General features: G+C 33.1%; 2 protein-coding genes across 2 annotated transcripts; both read left to right on the forward strand.

The window, feature by feature from the left end:
* Window positions 1-3153: 3153 nt before the first annotated feature.
* On the forward strand, window positions 3154-6119 carry LOC100962131 (olfactory receptor 5D13-like). Its single transcript, XM_012813137.1, has 2 exons — window positions 3154-3203; window positions 5165-6119. The coding sequence occupies exons 1-2, from the start codon at window positions 3154-3156 to the stop codon at window positions 6117-6119; spliced, it is 1005 nt and encodes a 334-aa protein (XP_012668591.1).
* A 9109-nt stretch (window positions 6120-15228) lies between these two features.
* Window positions 15229-16134, forward strand: LOC100962442 (olfactory receptor 5D18-like). Its single transcript, XM_003802431.1, has one exon. It carries the CDS (start codon window positions 15229-15231, stop codon window positions 16132-16134), a length of 906 nt encoding a protein of 301 aa, XP_003802479.1.
* The last annotated feature ends 7257 nt before the right edge of the window (window positions 16135-23391 follow it).

Here is a 23391-nt window from a genome sequence, read left to right on the forward strand (position 1 = left end):
TTTCTTTTATCAACTTGTTAATTGGGTCATCTGTTTTTCTCTGGCTGATCTGTTTGAATTCTTTATATATTCTACAAATTATGGATAGCTTGCGAATATGGTCTCCCACTCTGTAGTTGATTATATCTTTTGTTGTGCTTTTTCAACATCTATTTAGATGAACAAATGGTTTTTGGTTTTAATTCTATTTGTGTAGTGAATCATATTTATTGGTTTTCATATCTCATTCCTGGAATGAAACTTACTTGATTGAGGTATGGTGATTTATTTTTGATGTGCTTTTAATATACTGTTGAGTTCAGTTTCTAGTATTCTATTGATACATTTTACATATATATACATATATATTGAGACAGAGTCTCACTATATTGCCCTCAGTAGAGTGCCATGATGTCACAGCAACCTCAAACTTTTGGGCTTAAGTGATTCTCTTGCCACAGCCTCCCAAGTAGCTGGGACTACAGGCTCCCACCACAATGCCCAGAGGTTTTTTGTTGCAGTTGTTTAGTTGGCATGGGCCAGGTTCAAATCTGCCACCCTTGGTGCATATGGCTGGTGCTGTAACCTCTGTGTGAAGGGAGCCGAGCCTATATTTCTAATAAAATTCAGTGAATTTTGAGAATCACTGAAATATGTATCTAATAAATTAATATTTCACATCGCATTTACTTGAAGGAAATTTGATCAGCTATTTGTAGAAGTTGAATAGCTATTTATTATGTTTATTTTTTTACTTTTTTATTAAATCACAACCACATAGATCATGTATACATTAATGCATTTATGGGGTACAATGTGCTGATTTCATATAGAATTAGCTATTTCTTATGTTAAAATGAAGCTCACAATACAATGGTATATTTAAAAAGTATAACAAACAATGAAACTACGGTACTTGCCCAAGATTTGTATTTGTATGTACACTAACACATTTATATGATACCCAGAAAACCAGAAATAGAACAAAGATTAAGAGTAGGTATTTTTGAATTGTTTCCCAATAGCTGATTTTTTTCTTTTGTACTTTTTGTATTTTATAAATATTTACAGTCAAATGTCTTATCTTTGGTTCGACATATTTAAAGATGATCATAGAATTAAAGTTGGTGATGAAATTATCCCCAAATCGTTAGAATAAATTAATTGCAACCAAAATGTCACAGGAGGCATTGTTTTGTCTAATTGCTTGATTCGTGGCCTTTAAGGCAATACTTCAATCATACTCTCTAGAGGGAACATCCCCAAGGCCTCAGTGGCGTATATGCATGAGGCAGGTTAATGCCAGGAGTCAGCTTTTTGCTCTCTTTTTCTTTTTGACATTGCTGAGTTTATTTTGAAAGAATTAGAGGAAGAAATCATTTCCTTAAAACATTGAAATATACTGTAGACTCTTGCCACTTTTCTTCAGGTTTGCTATTACTTAAAACATAAAAACTGACTTCTTAACAAGACATTTCCTACAGTATATTAGTTTTTGCAAAGACGTTTCAGTAAATGAATAATTCAAATTGTTCTCCACTTAGGTGAGTTGCTTTAATTCTTACTTTATTTTATTTTACAAGGAAAACAATGTGTTCCAATGTTCTTTGCAGGAGGGAAACCCATGTGTAAATCTGGCTGCCATATTAACTAACCCTTTAGTTCTAACTAGAAACGTCTGATTCATTATCTTTTACCATATTTGTTATTAATTTCTCTGCCTTAATAGGAAATATTTACACTATTTTATTTTTTAATTTTTTTCTGTGTTTTTTTAATTAAATGATAACTATGTACATTCATACAATCATGGGGTACAGTGTGGTGTTTTCATATACAATTTGAAATATTTTCATCAAACTAGTTAACATAGCCTTCATGTCATTTTCTTAGTTATTGTGTTAAGACAATCATATTCTACTCTTAGAAAGATTCACTTGTACCTTTGTAAGATAAACCATAGAAGTGATCCCTCCAGTCACCCTCCCTCCATTCATTCCCCCCTCCCTTTTCCCTGCCCCTTCCCTGTATACTTAGGCTGTTAATTAGGTTATAGCTTTCATATGAAAGCTATAAATTAATTTCATAATAGGGCTGTGTACATTGGATACATTTTCTTCCATTCTTGTGATACTTTGCCAAGAAAAACACTTTCCAGCTCCATCCATGTGAACATGAAGGATGTAAAGTCTCCATCTTTCTTTATGGCTGCATAGTATTCCATGTTAAATCATAATATATTTCTGTTTCTTTGTTTTAATAAGTAATAAGTTATCTGGATGTAGTGTCACAGGCCTATAGTTTTAACAGCTTTGGAGTCTGAGGCAGAAGGATTTCTTGGGTCTAGAAATTCTTTTTTTTTTAAATTAAATGATAGCTGTATACATTAATGCAAACATGGGGTACAGTGTAGTGTTTTCATATACAATTTGAAATATTTTCATCAAACTGGTTAACATAGACTTTGTGTCATTTACTTAGTTATTGTGTTAAAACATTCATACTCTAGTTCTAGAAAAGTTCACTTGTACCCTTGTTAGACAGATCATATAGGTGATCTTTCCAATCACCCTCCCACCACCCATCTGCCCTTCTCCCTTCCCCTACCCAAACCCCTCCCCATATTCTTTGGCTAGAATTAGGTTGCAGCTTTCATTTGAGAACTATAAATTAGTTTCATAATAGGGCTGTGTACATTGGATACTTTTTCTTCCATTCTTGTGTACTTTGCTAAGAAGAACATTTTCCAATTCCAGCCATGTAAACATGAATGAAGTAAAGTCTCCATCTTTCTTTAGGGCTGCATAGTATTTCATGGTGGGGTCTAGAAATTCAAAATTAGAGTGAGCTATTTTTTCTGCTACTACTGCAGCACTCTATCCTGCCTCAAAAAAAAAAAAAAAAAAAAAGAAAGAAAGAAAGAAAGAAAAAGAAACCTAGTAAGAATTGTTTGAGACATTGTATTATTTGCAGTTACATGTATTATTCTTCACATTAATTCTTAGAATAAAAAACAGTTCTTTCCAGGGCCTATATTTAATAATCTTACATCTTTTAATATGCTTATTACAGTGCTGAGTACATAGCCAATATATAATTGTATGGCCAAAGTAGATGTCACCACAAAGGAGGGCAAGAATGTACACAGCACCTTGAGGTCTAATTCAGGTGATCATGGGTGAAACTTCTTGGGTTAAACAGAAGATTGTGAAATTTGGTACCAAGTCTGTTGTTATAAATAAAGAGTGCAAGAGATAGGTTGAAAAGTTACACAGGTAGAAAAGATGTGTGAGAATAAGCCATATATATATGAAGTATATGCTTCTTTGATAACAATGATTTCCCTTTAAACCCTGGTATGCTCACCTTCTGTTAAAGCAATCATAGGGAACAAATACAGATTTTGCAATGAACTTGAAAAAGTGAAAAAAATGTGGTCAGTTATAGAAATTTCACTCCATCAGTTTATGTAAAACAGGAAATCCACTTAGTAATAATAAATTTAGAAGATCAAATTACAGTTAGCAAATTAATCTAAAGGAGAAATTGAAGAAAAATGCATATATATATGATAAATGCTGTACATCTAGGAAGATAAAGTCATCATAACTCCAGCGAAAACAAGAGAGCATTCAATTTTGGCTTGGGATAAGGTATATTATTTTTAAAGAATGTTATAGGGAATTGTATTTTCTTTATACCAAGTACTATTTTAGTATTTAGTAAGCAGTCGTGATGTGATTCTGGATTACAATAGTAGAAAAGGGCAATTGAGTTATTCTGATAAAAGGAAGACCATTTAAAAAATAATTCAATGTATCTCTTTCCCCTAATTATTCTTCATTCATACTAATTTTACAATGCTTAAATTTCCATGAGCTCCTTGTATCATAGGACTAACATGCATCTCAGTGTGTTGTGAAGTTACAGTGTGGTTCTAATGTAACAACAACAATGCCCTTATTAGTATTATTTTAAAATTGTACCCCACACATGTACATTATATGCCAGGACTTCATTATTCACACATACTCTCATGCATTCAACAAATGCCATTGAACACCTACTAAGTCCTAGGATTTAATCTTTGCATATGTTAATTGTACTTTATTGCGGAGCAACAATGATAAAATAGTAAATGATAACAAAGAAGTACTATATGTATAATGTCACCAGATTTTCAAGTAATTGATATTTTGCAGAGTTTATAGTTATTTATAATGACATGGTTAATGAATTAACCATGGCTGTGAAGAATAAAGTGAAGATAAAATTGTTGGAATAGATAAAATTAAGAGAATAAGTGATTGAAAAGAAAATGTATGTTTATGGAAACAAATGTAATGCAAAATAATCCGTACACAAGTGAAAACCTTAGCAATTTCTTGAAAAGCAAGGTCTAATATTGGAGGATCTGAGATTGAACAAACTGACCACCTGAGCATGAAATGCTGGTCTTCGGGATAGTAAATGAGGTGTGGACATACTGTTGTTTGTTTAGGCTCCAAATCATTCTAATGCTTGGTGTTAATGATATCCAAAGAAGAGGCAATAGATTTGCCTTATTTTGAATAACTAGGTACCTGGGTGATGAAGGGCATTGTTCCTTTACAAGGCAGTTGTAAAACGTATGGACGGAAATGTGTGATTAAGTGTCAGAAGTTCACTGGAAAGGGAAATTTAGAAATAGCTAAAAAAAGAGAAAAAGTAATGACCATTTCAGTGAGTCATTATTTTTCTTACTTTCTCTTTTGAGTACTCAGTTCTCAAATTTAAAAGGTGAGAAAAAGAAGAAATCATTGAACTTATGAAAACTATTTCTTTCAAGAATAGCATTTTACTGAACTCTGATTCATAGGCAAAGCAAGATTGGCCATTTGCATGAAGTCGGTTGCCTTAAGATACTGAGTCTTATTGTTTAAAATATATCAGAGCAAATTGACTTAGTTTCTTCCCCCAAGGACTCCCATCTTTTATTATTCCATTTATACCAATTTTATATTTGCTCTATTCCTGTAATATTAGTGAATTCTAGCTTCTGAAATAATGTAATCATTACAACCAAGTATTTTCCATAGCCCTCTTTATGAATAATCAATGAGGCTCTCAACATATCTTTGTTGTAATCCTCTTATCTGAATTTTTCTTCTCACTTCTCTGAATCAACTTTCCTATTTTGTCCTAGGAACCAAGAAAATCACACTGCTGGAGCCACTGCCAGAGCCACCTTCATCCTCTTGGGCTTCTCAGAGTATGCAGACCTCCAGGTGCCCCTGTTCCTGTTGTTCCTGACCATCTACACGATCACTGTGCTGGGGAACCTGGGCATGATCATGATCATCAGGGTCAACCCCAAACTCCACATCCCCATGTACTATTTCCTCAGCCACTTGTCCTTTGTTGACTTCTGTTATTCCACCACGGTGACACCCAAACTGCTGGAGAACTTGGTTGTGGAAGACAGGACCATCTCCTTCACGGGCTGCATCATGCAGTTCTCCTTTGCCTGCATATTCGTGGTGACGGAAACCTTCATGCTGGCGGTGATGGCCTACGACCGGTTTGTGGCTGTTTGTAACCCTCTGCTCTACACAGTGGTCATGTCCCCGAAGCTTTGCTCCTTGCTGGTGGCTGCATCATACTCTTGGGGAATAGCCTGTTCCCTGACACTTACCTACTTTCTACTGGAATTATCTTTCAGAGGAAATAATATCATAAATAACTTTGTCTGTGAGCATGGTGCCATTGTGGCTGTGTCCTGCTCTGACCCTTACGTTAACCAGAAGATCATTTTAGTCTCTGCCACATTCAATGAAATCAGCAGCCTGATGATTGTCCTTACTTCCTATGTTTTCATTTTTATCACAATCATGAAGATGCCTTCACGTGGGGGACGCCATAAAGCGTTATCCACCTGTGCCTCCCACATGACCGCCATTGCCATTTTCCATGGCACCATCTTGTTTCTCTACTGTGTTCCTAACTCCAGAAATTCATGGCTTGTGGTCAAAGTAGCCTCTGTCTTCTACACGGTCGTCATTCCCATGCTCAATCCCCTCATCTACAGCCTCAGGAACAAAGATGTAAAAGATACAGTCAGGAAATTAATCAGTAACAAATTATTTTGTCACACATTGTAAAGTCTGTAAGATTTACTTATTCATTTTCCTTAATAGTGTGGAGAACTATCCAAAAGTTATAGCATTTATAACAATTTGAATTTTTTTTCAAGTAGTAGTGTTCTTTTCATGTAACTGCCAGTTGCCAGATTATTTAACGTTGATGTCATCTAAAGTTTAGTTGGTTTGCTATAAAACAATAAGTAACAAGATAATTACATCTGTGAATATTGAAATTAAGTCTTTAAGCTCAGATTTTATTGTGGAAAGATTTCCTGTTAGTGCACAATAGCTACTTAGCTACTAAGTAATTCTTCTGTTTTTTTTTTTTTTTCCCTCCGGTCTTTGGAGAATGGGCTTATAGAGTTATTCTGAAACTTCTTAGCTTACTATGAGGGTGAATACATCAAATGCAATATAGCAAACTAAGAGATGTTCAACACAGACACTGTATATTATTATTATTTTGAGACAGAGTTTCACTATGCCACCCTTGGTAGAGTGCCGTAGCATCACAGCTCACAGCAACCTCAAACTCTTGGATTTAAGGGATTCTTTTGCCTCAGCCTCCCATGTAGCAGGGACTACAGGTGTCTGCCACAATGCCTAGCTATTTTTTTTGTTGTTGTTGTTGCAGTTGTCATTATTATTTAGCAGCCCCGGGATGGGTTTGAACCCACCTGCCTCGGTGTATGTGGCCAGCGCCCTAACAACTGAGCTATGGGCACTAAGTAACAGACACTTTATTTTAAATAAACATTTATTCTGGACTTTGTGTGGCAAAGATGTGCCTTATCTGCACTTATTGGGCAATATTTAATATTTATTATTTTATTTACTAATAACAGACACTGTATTTTAAACATTTATTCTTATTAAATAAAATAATAAATAATGAACATTACATGACAAGCACAGATAAGGCATATCTTTGCTACACAAAGTCCAGACTATTGTTTGGTTATATTTTATTGGTTAATATAAATCTTATCTGGTCATTGTGCACAAGATTTTAAAATATAAAAAGCTAGATATTTCAGAAATAGCTATTTCTAAGTCTGAATTTGTCTTTCACATAAATCTTGCTTTGTCAATAAGTTATATATTGACCCATAACAAAATAACACAAAATTTCATTGGTGCATAACATCAGGCAATTGTCATTCTTATTTTTGGTCAGTTGATTTGTCAATCCTACTAAGATTAGCTGAAGTACCTTGGCTAACCTCAGCGAGTTTGGTGTAACTAGGACTTACAATAACAGTATGAGCTGTCAATACTCATAACAGTATGAGCTATCAAAATATGTTTGTATACATAGATATACATCCATATATTATAAATCATTACTAAGAATATTCAGCTATGGCTTGGAACTGTAGCTCCTGCCTTTAATCCTAGCACTTTTGGAGGCTGAGGTGCAAACACCACTTGAAATCAGGAGTTCAAGTTCAGGCTCAGCAATATAACAAGACCCTGTCTATGCAAAAAGTCGAAAAATTATCATGGCATGATGATGTACACCCATAGTGCAAGCTACTCAGAGACTGAGGCAGGAGAGTCACTTGAACCCCATTGCTGTGAGCTATGAGGACTCCACTGCTCTGTAGCTTGAATGACAGAACAAAATCTTGTCTCAAAAAACAAAACAAAACAGCAAGAATAGAAAACGAAATTAAAAGTGACATGTATAGTCAATTCATAAAAATATATGGGTAGATAATAATCTCATGAAGTATTCCAAAGTTGTATGTATTGAAGGAATTGGTGATCTAGTATCTTTTGTATCAAACTGGATGGAAACGAAGATGATATTTCTGTGTGAAATATCCCAAGAATGGAACAACAAACACCACATATACTAAGTATACTAAATTGAAACCAGTCAATCAACACCAGTGGAAGTGGAAGTCAATGGAAATTAAGTAGGTGGGAGGGGATAGGAAGGGTGGGGCAATTTACACCTAACTGCTGCAGTGCACATATTCTGGGTGCAAGGCACACCTACACATATAACTTTAACTTAAAATGTAGAAAGGAAAATTACACAACCCAAACGTGTGTACCCCTGTAATATTTTGAGATTTAAAAAAAAGAAATGCAAAATAAATAATAATTTACACACTCAGATTATTCGACTTAAAAAAAAAGACTTTTTTTTTAAAAGCAGGAAGATCATTTTTTTTAAATCTTGCCTTTTCCCAACATCTCATGAACTAATATATCTCTTTCTAGACATTTTTAGATGTTTTTAAGCAGTCTTTCTAACTTTGATTTTTATATTTTCCATATCTCTTTCTTTGCTGCAAGTTGCATCAGTTCCTCATAGTTACTGTGGAATTTACTAAGTCTCTGTCATAACTTGGTTTCATCAGAAAGTCTTTTAATAGTGTAGTGAAGCAAATGAAATATTTTAAGAAAAATGTTTAAAATTAAAATACATGGACAAGTAAATCAAACATTATATTTATATAAAATTACCAAATATTAAAAAATAAATTTTTAGAGAGCAATAATTGTGATTTATTATCCATGCATTAGATAATAATAACTACATACATATGTATTAACTACTATAATTTTAAATAGGGATGACTGTAACAATCTTTTTAGATAGATTTCCTCATACAAATAACATAAATACAACTGTTATTTCTATGGCTAAAGGAACACAAGGGTATTGCTAATAGTGATTTGTGGCCCATTTTCATAATTAAAGGCACACTCGATTTCAGTTAGAGTTAAGTAAAAATAGTTAAATATTTTTTCCATTTTACTATATCATAAACTAGTGGGTCATTAACGTTTCATTTTTGTTTCTTATAATTTAAATTTTTCATGTAGATATCTTCCAAATAAAGATATGCTTTGTGAATACTATCTTGCCTCATGAAATCTTTATCTACATATATCTATTTTAACATTTGGAATTTCTTGTATGAAGTACTTACCACTCTGCAAAATATTATTGTAGTAAGACCACTTAACATAATGTCTATACTTTTTTTTTTTTAATGCAGTTTTTTTGATTAGGGTTGTGTTTGAATTCACCACCTCCAGCATATGAGGCCCGTGACCCACTCCTTTGGCCACAGGCACTACCCCATAGCATCCGTACTTTTTAAAAATTCTTAAGTCTGGGCAGTGCTTGTGGCTCAAAGGAGTAGGGTGCCAGCACCATATACCGGAGGTGGCAGGTTCAAACCTGGCCCCAGGCAAAAACTGCAAAAAAAAAAAAAAAAAATTCTTAAGTCTATAAAATATTATTTTTTAAATATATTATATACTATGTTGTACACATTTAACAGATCTCAAGAACATTTTCATCTTTCACAACTAAAAATTTATGTCCCATATATTTTGAGTGAACAACACCCACTTTCTCTTTCTCCTGGGCCTTGGAAACTTCCTTTCTACTGTCTGCTTTCATGAGTTTGGCTAGTTTACATCTCTTCCATAAATACCATCATTAAGTATTTGTTCTCTGTGATTGACTTATTTAATTCAGCATAATATCCTCTACGTATATCCCTATTGTCACATATGGCAAATTTCCTTCTCTTTAAAGACTGAATAATATTTCATTGTTTGTGTATACCACGTTTTCCTAATCCATCTAAATGCCTGGCCATTGTGGCTATTTTTAGGTATTGTGGAAAACGCTACAGTGACTAGGTCAGCATAAATATCTTTTCAAAACCCCGAGTTCAAGTTTTTTGGATATATACCCCAAAGTGGGATTGCTGTGTAAAACAGTAGTTCTATTTTTAGGTTTTTGAGAAATCCCCATAGCAGTTTCCATCAGGAAATTTTATAGCCCCACCAACAGTGCAGAAAAGTTTCTATGGTTCGATATCCTCACAACACTTACTAGTTTTTCTTTTTAGGCAATTGCCATACAAACAGGGGTGTGGCAATTGCTCAGTAAAGCTTTGATTTGCCATTTCCTGATGATTAGTCACATACCGCATGCATCTTTCATTATAAATATTGGCCATGTGCATGTACCTTATGGAGAAATGTCTGTTTACATCCTTTGACAATTTTAATTAAATATTTGCTTTTTTGCTATTGAGTAGTGGGAGTTCCTTATATGTTTTGCTATTAACTCTTCATAAAACATGTGGTTTGTAAATATTTCCTCCCATTTCGTAGGCTGTCTTTTCAATCTGTTGATTGATTTCTTGGATGTGCCACTTTTTAGTGTGATATATTACCACTTACCTATTGTTACTTTTGTTGTTTCTACTTTTAGAGTGATACCCAAGGAATGGTGATAAGACTAAAGTCATGAAGTTATTACTGTATGTTTTCTTCCAAGAATTTTAGTTTTTGGTCCTGTATTTAATTATTGCATCTACTTTATGTTGATTTTTGTTTGTAGTGTAGAATGAGGGTCCAGTTTAATTATCTGCATTCAGAGATACAATTTTACAAATGCCATTTATTATAAGATTATACTTGTTCCCATCATGTATTCCTGGCACCCTTTTGAAGATTAGTTTGCTATACATGTGAATTATATTTGAGACTGTATTCTGTTGCAATGGCATATATGTCTGTTTGCAGTCATGCTGTTTTAATTATTTGGGCTTTGTAATATATTTTGAAATTACAAACAAAGATGCCTCCAAGTTTTTGAAATGTTTTCTCAAGATAATTTTATCTTTTTGGGTCTTTTCTAGGGTTATAGTACATTTTAGCAATTATTTTTCTTTTTTGTTAAAAAAAAACTTTGGAATTTTAATAGACATTGCCTTGAATCGATAGATATCTTTAAATAGTATGAAATGTTTGAATATGTTGAATTTTCTAATTCATGAACATGAGATGGGAGGCATAATGTTAGTAGAAAAAATGAATTATAAATATTAGAGCAGAAATAAATGAGACAGAGCATATATAATAGCAACAGAATAATCAGTAAAACTCAGAGGATTTTGTTTTAAAAGATAAGCAAAATTGATCAAATCATAAGTGGACTAAGAAAAAGAATGAAAGAATACTCAAATAAAATGAGAAATGAAAGAGGAGATATTGCAACTGATGCCACAGAAATCCAGAGGTATTATCAATGATTACTACAATCATATTCCAACAAATTGGATAACCTACAAGAAATGAATAAATTGTTAGAAACATAGGATCTACCTACCATAACTGACTGTGAAGAAGTAGAAAATATTAACAGACCCAAGTTAGTAACAATCAAATCCTCTGAATACAGGAAATACACAACTGGATGGAATCACTGGTGAATTCTTCAAAGCATTTATGGAAGCCTTAATATGAATTCTACCTAAAATATTCCAAACATTAAAAAAATATGGAACAATTTGAGACTGATTTCATGAGAGCAGCACTTTGTTGATAGCGATGGTAAACAAAGATACTACAAGGAAAAAAAAAAAAACTATAGGCCAATATCCCTGATGTACATAGACTCATTGCTTTATTTTTTGCCTTGATATGTATTATGTATTTTCTATTCTGATATACCTGATTAAGGAAAAATTTCCAAAATGAATTGCAAGAAACAAAATTCATCTTACATAAAATAGCAAAAGAAGAATAAAAGGACTTCAAGAAAGAACCATCGACAGAGTTGCATTTTCTGTGTTTGATTCAGGTTGTGACACTGGTTGGATGACAACATTGTACAGCTTTTGTCAAACCGAACTTTATTGTGAATTCTATTGTTTTTCATGTGTAGCTCCTGGGTGTATAATTTCTAAGACTCGAGATCAATATGTTCTTAATATTCCTATGTGCTATATGGGGTCATCGTCAATGCAATCAGCTTTACTTAAGAAACATTTACAGATTCAGTGCATCATTGCCTCTTCTTCAGTTACAAAAGAGAGCCATAACCTCAGCGGTGAAACACAAATTAAGAAGAACTCAGGCCCCACATTACTACGCAAAACAGCTGCTCAATATTTAGGAATGCCTTTTGGACTTTCAACCAGTAGGAGATAAACTTTTATTAGTATAAGACACTGGCACTTTTTATGTATATCAATGAAGGCATGATGGATAGAGTTACCAAATTAATGAATATATCATTTTTTCCATAATCTGGAATTTTCCACAAACTGGTTTTATTTTAGAAACCAGTACCTCAATTGAGGTACCATATACCTCAATTTTTTCAGATACAATAGTAAATATAAACATTTCAAGATCTTTTGGTCACATCTGAATGTCTAACACATATTGTTTTTAGTTAAAAACAACCTCGATGGTATGGATAGAAAATATAGTTTATAGTACAAAGTTAACAAAAGAAAAAAATAAACAATGTAACATTGTTTAGGCTGCTCTATATTTAGATGTAACCGAAAATACACCTAAAATCTAAAGTAAAATATTTTCTCTCTCTTCTTTATAAGAAGAATCAATAAGGATTAATAATTAATAATATTCTTAATCAACAAGGATTAATAATAGCTATCTCTGCACTATGTTTTATAGCTGATTTTTTCCTTGCATATCATTTTATTTCACATTCATATAAAGTCAACATATATTTAGTATAAAGATTAATTGAGTAAAGTTAATGATACAAATAAATGCTCCAGGGCTTTAGTAAACTGATAGACAAGCAAGATAACACTTGGGACATTGTTACACCTAATTGCTTACATTGTAGCCTCCAAGGCAATATGTTGGTGATATTCTCTAGTTTCTAGGTCCCCAAAGTCTTGGGGGCATATATCTGTGGCACAGTGTGGTGCTAGGACTCAGTGTGTAGTTGTACCATTATGTCTGCTATCTGTGAGTTTTCATAACAGATTGGGAAAAAAAGTGACATATGGATTATTTAATGGAATATACTGTTGGTTCCTATTACAGTTTTCAGGTCTGTTTCTATTAATTGAATATAAAGCTGGAACATTTTTGGAGCTCGTTAATCTTAGAAATACTTTCTTCAGTAAATGAGTCACTCAAGTGCTTCTATATTCAGGTGAGTTTATTTAGTTACTTTATTTCATTTTAGAAGCAAAATACCTTCTAGCAATCTTTGCAGGAGACCATCACATGTGTAGGCTGAGGTGCCCTCAAATTCATAAGTTTGACTTAGAGCTGATGGCATTTTATCCTTATTTCTTCTTTCTTTCAAATAACATCAGACCCAGTTTTCTCATTGGGTTCCACAATAAAATTGACACTTTTGCAAAGAGAAAATAATATTTTAAAAAGACCTTACCATTAAATTTCCTCTAATCTATCTCTAAGGAGGGTAGAGAGAGTTAACAACCTCATCTGTGAATGGTAAGATGCAGTTTATGGAAACTGTGAGTCATAAGAATTGATGTTTCTGGGAAGCACGTGTGGCTCAAAGGAGTAGGGCGCCGGCCCCACATGCCAGAGGTGGTGGGTTCAAACCCAGCCCCAGCCAAAAACTGCAAAAAAAAAAAAAAAATTGATATTTCCATATATAGAGAAGAGAAGAAATAAGGAGTACTATCTTGTAATAGGAAATGGTAAAATAAAGCATTATAAGTAGGAGAATAAAATAAAAAGATGAACTTAATGTAAATTAGCACATGCTACATCCTTGGCAAAGCTTTAAGCTTGGTACAAAATCATGAATGTGTTTTTGCTACAACCTAAAATGTGTTTGTATTATACAGCACTTTCATACTTGTTACCATTTGTCACTTACCCACCTTCTGACATTTGTTGCTGACATTGTTGACATCAACAAATGCATGAACAGCTTTTTATTTGGTATTGGTTCAATTATTTCATCACTGCAGAACAGTATATACACATTTTATTGTGATCCCCTTCTAATAAATAGCATAATATGCCATTAAGAATAACATGCAAAAAAATTTAAATTAGTTCAACGTGACTAAAGAAGTTTATGGTCTTAGTACAGCAAAGCTCCAGCATATGCTGAGTAAGAAGAGGTACAAGGGGCTCTGTAGGAAAAATAAAACAAGCAATAAGTGTCAAATTTACCATTTTACAGGAATGTTAACATTTTATAATTTTTTAATAAAGTTAATTGTCTCATAACTTAGGGTAGGCAGGAATGAAGCTATAGGGAGATCTGACATATATTTACTCTAAAAGAAATACCTGCCCTCAGGTTTCTGCCCAGAGTTAGAGTGGTCCTCACGACGCCAGCTCTCTACGAAGACAGTGAGCCTTACTATTTGATAGAGATCAGAAAATACTTTTTTTTGGTTCTGTCTTAATTTTTATCATTCTATTCATAGAAATATTCTTATTCATTATGCAATTGCTATAGACAAGAACACTAACTTTTTAATTTTTTTAATTTCAATAATCGAGGGATACAATTGGCTTTTGCTTAGATAGACGAATTGTACAGTAGTAAAGTCTAGGCTTTTAGTGGACTACCACCTGAATAGTGCATGTTGTACCAATAGGTAATTTTTCTTCCCTCACCCTGCTCCCACCCTCCCTGACTCTGAGTCCATTCTACCTCTCTGTATGAACATGCACACCAATTGAATCACTCTGATTTACAAGTAAGCACATTCAGTATTTGCTTTTCTATTTCAGTTACTTAATTTAGGATAATGAGCTCTATTTCCATCCAAGTTCATGAAAAGACATTATTTCATGTTTTTGTTATGGCTGATTAGTATTCCATGGTGTACATGCACCACATTTCTTTTAGTTTACTCATAAGTTGGTAGGCGTGTAGGTTGATTCCATATGTTTGATAATGTGAATTGCAGGTGAATTAAAACATTCAATGGTAGTTGTCTTTTTGAAAAAATGACTTGTTTTACTTTGGGTTGATTTCCAGTAGTGAGATTGGTGGATCCAATTGGTAGATCTACTTTTAGTTCTTTGAGGAACATCCATACTGCTATCCTTAGCAGTTTTACTATTTTACATTTCCACCAACAGCATATGAGGCTTCCCATTTCATTGTATCTGCACCAACATCTGGGTTTTTTTTTTTTTTTTTTTTTGGATAGGGCTGGGTTTGAACCCATCACCTCTGGCATATGGGGCTGGCGCACTACTCCTTTGAGCCACTGACGCCACCCTGAGTTTTGTTATTTTAATAATAGCCCCTCATTTTTACTGGGTTAGGTAGCATCAGACTGTAGTTTTAACTGCATTTTCCTGATGATTACTAATGTTGAACTTTTTTGAATACCCACAGTTCCAGGCTCCCCTCTTCCTGCTGTTCCTGGCCATCTACACAGTCACTATGCTGGGGATCTGGTGCATAATTGTGGTCATAAGAGTCAACCCCAAACTTCATACACCTATGTACTTTTTTCTTGGCCATCTGTCTTTTTTGGATTTCTGTTATTCCAATGTATTTACACCCAAACTTCTGGAGACCTTTGTAGTGGAAGACAGAACTATCTCCTTCAACAGATGCATGACACAGTTTTTCTTTGGCTGTGCCTTCGTGATCGTAGAAATGTTCATGTTAGCGGTGATGGCCTATGACCGGTTTGTGGCTGTGTGCAACCCTCTACTCTACACAGTTGCCATGTCTCACAAGCTCTGTGCTCTCCTGGTCGCTGGGACTTACCTGTGGGGTGGACTCTGTTCCCTGACACTCACATATTCTCTTCTGGAACTTTCCTACTGTGGACCTAACATCATAGATCACTTTGGCTGTGAGTACTCTGCCATCCTCTCTCTGGCTTGCTCTGACCCCTCCTTTAGCCAGATGGCCTGTTTAGTTATTTCTGTATTTAATGAAGCTTGTAGCCTCCTGGTCATCCTGGCCTCCTATGTCTTCATAGTTGTCACTATCCTTAAGATGCCTTCCACAGGGGGACTGCGGAAGGCCTTCTCCACCTGTGCCTCCCACCTGACTGCCATCACCATTTTCCATGGGATCATCCTCCTTCTCTACTGTGTGCCCAACTCCAACAGCTCATGGCTCCTTGTCAAGGTGGCCACTGTGCTTTTTACAGTTGTGATTCCGATGCTGAATCCTCTTATCTACAGCCTTAGGAACAAAGACGTGAAAGAGACAGTCAGGAGCTTGATCACCTCCAGACTTTATTGTCACTCAATATAATCCCAAACTATGTATTTATTTGTGTTTCAACTGTGTCCAATTTATATGTAACATGATAGTTTAGCTTTATTTAAGTGAATATATAATTATATTTTAAAACAAGTAATTGCATAAGCTGTAGTTTTTAGTGTTCATTACCTCTAGTTCAATACAGATATTTTGGATCTGGTTCCCTTTATCTCACTCAGTTTAAGAAAGAATTATATTTAATTATTGTTCCAGTGACATTATGGAAGTCAGGAACAAGAAACAATTCATTCTTTCCTGAAGTAAAATGTTAAGAGATCTACTAATTGTGGTTTAACCTAAAGTTCTCTTAATAAAAGCACTGCAGTCACCCATGATTACAGCCTTTATTAGATCTGAAGTCACATCTGTTTAACCAGCTTTTTTGAATCAGTAAGTTCCAGGAAACATGTTTTTTTGTCTCCTTTAAAGCAGAAATGTTGTTCAGTACCACCTGAGTAGAGCAAAATATAAATTTAAGCTATTTCAGAGAAGAATTATAACTTTAGTTTTCAAGAGTTGGATTACCTACTTAATATATATGAAAAATATTTTTTGATATATTTAGGAAATAAATAAATAATAAATAAGTGTAAATAACTTCTATTGAATGAGAAAGTAATTTGGAATTAGATTATACCTAAGGTATGAGAATGTTGACTGTGAATACATAACCATCTTTTTTATAGAAAGCGTTGTGAAATTTTCTTTGTATGCATATTTGTGGTAACATAATCATTCATGTATGCAATGATGGCCTACCACTGGTTTTGGTAATTTGTAACTTTCACGTCTACACAGTTAGAATGTCGCAGAAGTTTTGTTTCTCATTGATAATTTTGGGATCTATTTTGTTTACTTGGCAGTCACCTATTTTTTATTTGATCTTATCCTTTTTGCAGGATAAATTCTTAAATGATTTTTAACTGTGTGAGTGCAGTCACTGGTCCATGTCCATTTTCCATCCAGTTTCCTTCCTAACTGCCATTACTATCTTCCACAGAACCATCAGTAGGTTGTTTACTTATTGTGTTCTTAACTCCATATTTTTTTTTGTTGTTGTTCATTGTTAATATGGACTGTAGCTTTTGCACAGTGGTCAACTTTGTGCTGAATCCTCTGATCTACAGTCTAAAAAAAAACTATGAAAAGTATATTTCAAGCCCATGTTTGAATCAGGACTTTTATCATTGTATCAATAAATGCAAACCAAACAGCTAAGCCCTTTGTCAAGAAGCAAGGAAGTTGTCTTCCTTTTGTAGATATACAGTTAAAGGGCCATTGTCATTGGTACAGAAAGAGAGAGATATGAAATATTGTCTTCATTATTTAAATAGGTACTGGTAAAATTCAGCTGTGAAACCATCTGGTTTAGGATATTCTTTTCTTTTTGGGGGGAAGAGATTTTATTGCTGCTACAATTTTAGTACTTGATACTGATCTGTTCTGCAATTTCATTTCTTCCTGATTGAGCCTAGGGAGGCTGTGTGTTTCCAAGAATTTGTCCATTTACTCCACATTTTCAATTTTATGTGAATAGAAATATTTATAGTATACATATTCAAAGATGATACTTTGTATTTCTGTGGTATCCATTGTGATTTCTCCATTTTTTGTTTTTGTGTGAACCTGGTAAGTGTCTTTTCTTTTATGTTTCTGGTTAATTCAGTGAGAGGCTTGTCAATTTTCTTTTCTTTTTAAAAGACCAATTTATTCTTTCAATAATCTTAGGTATAATTCTTTTGTTATTAATTTTATTTAATTCCACTCTAATCTTGGTTAATTTTTTTCCTTCTGCTGCTGGGATTTGGAATTGGATTGCTGTTCTTTTTCCACTTTGAGATGATTCATTAGATTATTTGTGCTCCTTCTATCTTATGGATGTAGCAATTTATGGCTATGAATTTTCCTTTCAGGACTGCTTTAGCTGTATCCCATAGATATTAATAACTTGTGGCCCCTTTATCATCTAGCTCAAGGAATCTTTTGATTTCCATTTTTGTTTCCTCCTTTACCCAGCTATTATGTGTAGGCCGGTTAGATTTCATGATTTTGTAGAGATGAGTGATTTCTAATTTCATTTCACTGTGGTCTGAGGAAATACATGATATAATTTCTATTTTTAAAAATTTGTTGAAACCTATTTTGTGGTCTAGGATAGATCAATCCTAGGGAATGTTCCAAGAGATTTTGATAGAAAAAAATTTTAAGTGGTTTTTGAGTAGAATGTTCTATAAATGTGTGTTAGGATCAGTTGTCCAAGAGTTCTATTTAAGACAATTGCTTCTTTGTTTATTTTTTTTTTTGGAGAAATGTCCCATTTTGTCAATACATTTGAACATATATTTGTCTGTTGATTGACATGAAGTCCCCAATATAATGTTGAAGTTCCCAGTATAATGATGTTTCTATTTATCTTGACTTGCTATTCATGACTCTGCAATTTAGGCAAATTTTAAAATATTCATTTAGAGTCTGAAGGTAATGATGATGATAATAATAAATAGGTTGCTATTTGAGGGAAAACAGATGATTAAAATTATAAAATTATTTAGAAGGATGGATATATTTAAAATATTATTTTTTCCACTCATTAGGTGCAGTGAAACTATGTGTTTAGATCTATGTTACTACCTCATAATATATTTTATAATTTTCTGTTTTAAAAATTTGAACTTTTTTTTTCTGTATTCACCATTAGGTTTTGGTTTTTATACTATTACTATGAATGGTTTATTAGTTAAATTTTTTGTTTCCATTTACTAATGGTCTGTAGATGCAAACCATCATTTTATATCTTTTTTATTTGGGTAAAATATATGTAACAAATTTGCCTTTGTAACTGTTTTTAAGTGTATAATTCAGAGACATGAATTATATTCACACTGTTGTATAACCATACTGCTATATGTTCTAAAATATAGAAACATATCATTTTATCATTCCAAACATAAACTGTATGACTATTAAGCAATAAATCTCCATTCTACCCATAACACCCTCTCTGGTGACTTATAAACTCTAATCTAGTTCTTTATGAATTTATCTATTTTATATATAAGCCTAATAATACCATTTTTGTACAGTATTTTTTCCACCTTTGCATTTAGCTTATTTTACTGAGTATAGTATTTTCAAGGTTAATCCACATGGTGGTATGAATCAGAACATCATTTCTTTTAATGGCTAAATAGTAGTATTCCTTATATCAGCAGTTTTCAACCTGTGGGTCGTGACCCACAGGAACTGCATTAATGGGCCACAGCATTAGGAAGGTTGAGAACCACTGCCTTACATGTGTCTATCACATTTTATTTATACATTCATCTGTTGATTGACATGAGATATTTCCACATTTTGCTCTCGTAAATAATTCTTAACATTATAATGGAATATAATATTTATTTCAGTGTCTCTTACCAATATACTGGGAGTGCAATTCCTGAGCTGTATGGTAAATTTATGGCTAATTTTGTGGCTGCCTGATTTTATATTTCCACCAGAAATCGAGCAGTGCTCCATCTGGGATTCTACACCCTTGCCAACATGTGTTGGATGTGATTTGCTGTTATTGAAGATTTTGTATCTCTACTCACAAACAACATTTATAATTATAATTTCTTTTGAAGGATCTCTAATCTAGACTTGCTTTTATGTAATGTTAGCTTCACAGAGGGAGTTTGGAAGTATTCCCTTCTTTGCAATTTTGTTTTTCAAGAGTTTGAGAAAGGTTGGTGTTAATTTTTTAATTTTGATAGAATTGTCAATGAAGCTATCTGGTAGTGGCTTTTCATATTGGGAAGGTTTTTGACTTCTGATTTAATTTTTTAACTTATCATAAGCCTGGTGAGACTATTTCTTCTTGAGTCAGTTTAAATTATTTGTGTGTTTCTAGGAATTTGACATTTTTATTTTAGTTATATGATTATCAAATGGCTGGTGTAGTATGTTTAACTTTTCAGGAAACCACCAGATTCCTTTCCAAAGATTTTATATTGTTTTTCACATTTCATTTCAACTGCCAGGGTCTGAAAATACAAGTTTATCCTCACTGACACTTGTTAGGGGCAATCTTTTTAAATTTATTCATTCTACATATTAGGTGTGAGGTGGTATCTAATGCTGGTTTCATTTAGCATTTTCCCAATAACTAATTATTCTGATCATCCTTTAATGTATTATTGTTTTTTATATTAATTTCTAGCCTGGCCTCTTGGATCTCAAAACATTTTTGAAAAATAAATTATTTGCTATATCTTAACAAAGCTTGTTCTTTTTGTATTACTTTGATTGTCTCCTGCCATATCTGTTGTGGTAATAAAACTATCTGCAAATATCTTCATCTGTAATGATTCATAGCTTCCTTCAGCTATTCGGCATCTACCTTTCAAATACAGGGCTAACCACTGAATTTAAAGTACCTTATTGTAATAATTCTGCACTGTAACCATGAAGAAGTATAGCATCCGTACTTAACATCCCTATTTCTTTTAACTGATTTTGTAAAAGGAAATCTCCCAATTCTAGTTTGGAGAAAGTGCACTATGGACTTCTGTATCTAACGGCATTTTTTGAAGTTTATGACTTAACTACTGAAAGCTAAGAAGAAAAAAGGATAAATACAGTTTTAGAACTAACCACACAGTTCTTCCTTAACCAAAAACGGCATGCAATTTACAAAAAAAAAAAAAAAAATTATAGAATAAGGACTTAGATGTACAAGATACTAATGTTTTGACACAATTAGTCAAAATGTAAAATATTGCACAAAGCTTTAGTTGCTTTTCTGATTTAAGGTTTGGTTTATATGCCATGCTAAAAAACATGTCAAACAGGGAGCAAACTCCAAGCATCATTTTTATGTATTAACACAATCCTTTGTTTATATTTTAAAAGCTCATTTTCAGTGATTTATTCCGTCTTGATTTCTATTAAAATTTCAAGTGGTTGTGTTGGTATAGGTCAGCCATTGAGGCCCTCATAGCCTTCTTACTTAAATCAAAGCAGGGATTTTTTTCTTTTGCTAGCCACCCTCTAATAAAATAGTTCACAATTCAGTAAACATAATAAAAACATCAAATATTTACCTTAATTAAACATTAGGCTGCTTAATTGTAGGCCACCAAAAATAGCTAAATCCACCTAGCCAAGTTATAATGTTCAATTCCTTTGAATTGTTTTGGTAATTCTGTTTTCAACTTCCTTTTTCTCTACACACATCTCAAAGTTTTCTGATCAATGTACTAGTTTTTCTTTCCTTTTTGTCTTAATGTTCACTTCATTAGTTGATTCAGCAAACACATAAATATACTCCAAATATCAGTTCTGTGAGCTACAAAGCTGTACTTCAGAATGCAGCCAGTCCTGTTGTCACACTTTCAAAACAAAGATATATTCAGGTTTATTAAAGGCATAGAAATATGACTAAAAGGCAGAATTTGAAAATATGTGTTGTATAATATTACAGGCACTTATAAATAACTGCACAAGTATAAAACTCAAAATGGAAAGACAAAAAAATTATATCCACCATATACATATTCTTTCAGTGTCTTGCAAGTGGTATTATTTTTGTCATTTTCACAAATATAACCTCTTCATTGAAATAAACTTTAATTAAGCACAAAACACAACATGAAAATGGTGTAGGAGAAATTTCATTCTAAATTAATGAAGAGGAAGCTTACTCCAATTATTTAATCATAATTCTCCTGGGGCTGGCTGTGTCCCTAAAGTCAAACAGATATATGTATAATAAACACCATGATTGTGGCACATAATTTCCAAGTGTGTCTATTACTCAAAGGTTTCTCTATGATCCCTTCATGATTTCTTAACAACTAGAAAAATGACATTGATTGAATCCTATATTGAATTATATTTTCAATAGTCACTCACCAATTTCAAAATGATAGGAATATTTATAAGAAAATTTTAATTTTGAGAGAGATTGTATATGTTGTTTGTTAATAATAGAAAGACAGCCATCAATAAAAAATATACATCAGGAAAATCTGGCTTTGGTGAGTCATCTTTCACTCATTAAAAGAGGTATGTTAAAGCCTGGGAAGATTTTTGGTATGGAAAAAGTAATATGACCTGAGTAGAGCAGTATCAACTAAGTTCAGCTAATGATGTAGACATAAGAGCCTAAAGTCTACTTTAATGTTCTAAGGATCATTGCACTGAATTTGAAATTTTGTCTTTAAATGCTATTTTAGGTACACTAAGCATTTTAGATGAATTTTTAAATATTTTTTTCCTTAAAAAATTTAATGAATTTAGAAAAAACACACACACATAAAATCAGTGAAACAGGCTAGCCATTGTATAAATACTGTGTTAATATAGGATAAAGGAAAACAGAGTAGGAAAAAGATAGTGATATTTTTATTAACCAGAAAATTTTTCATGAAAGAAGTATATAGGAAATTTCTCATTTAAAGATGATATGGTCTAAAATGGTAGAGGGGAAAAAGTGTCATTTCCATGGATTAGTAGAAATTATTATAGAATAAAATTTTCAAATGTTTGAGTGAATACAGCATTATGTTCAGTGAAAAAATAATGTAATTTTGAGATGAATATTATGAAAATCCACATAAAATAGTTTCAGTCTGATGCTTTTTGCAACAAAGTGCTTTCAAAACACTTTATTTATTATATCTAAGACTAAAGGATATTTTGGTTTGCTTTTCCTAGACTAACAAGGAACTTTGCATCAAAATAACAATTAGTGATGATAAGAATGAAGAGGAAGGAACATTCTGAAATTTCTGCTTTTGTTGGAAAGACTGACTTTCCAATAATCAGAAACCTTAAAATTATGAAAGGATAACCAAAAAACACCAGTCTATGATGAGAAAGCAGTAGGAAAGTGAAGATTACTTATCACTGTTAATGTGTATATTTGCAACTCACTTCAAGTAATCCAAGATCCTGCATTGAAAGATAAGCTTTTTTTACCAGCATATGTGACTAAATATATGAAGCTAATAAAATGTCCACCCCAGTTCTTAATTAGTTGAACATTATTTTTCAGCTGATGCTTCTTAATTAGTTGAACATTATTTTTCAGCTGATGCTCTGTTCCTATAATTAATAGTGGTATACAGAATGGAGGGCTGTTTTTTGTCACAGACAAGCCAAATGTGCCAGTTCACAGATGTGTTCAAGATGGCAGAATCATATCTACTGGGTCTTGAAATCACCTTCTGGAGTTGGGCTTTCTTTTTAGGGTTAATTACATAA

Source organism: Otolemur garnettii, unplaced genomic scaffold, assembly GCF_000181295.1.
Source record: "Otolemur garnettii isolate 467f Iridium unplaced genomic scaffold, OtoGar3 scaffold00247, whole genome shotgun sequence".
In the NCBI taxonomy this organism is placed as follows: domain Eukaryota; kingdom Metazoa; phylum Chordata; class Mammalia; order Primates; family Galagidae; genus Otolemur; species Otolemur garnettii.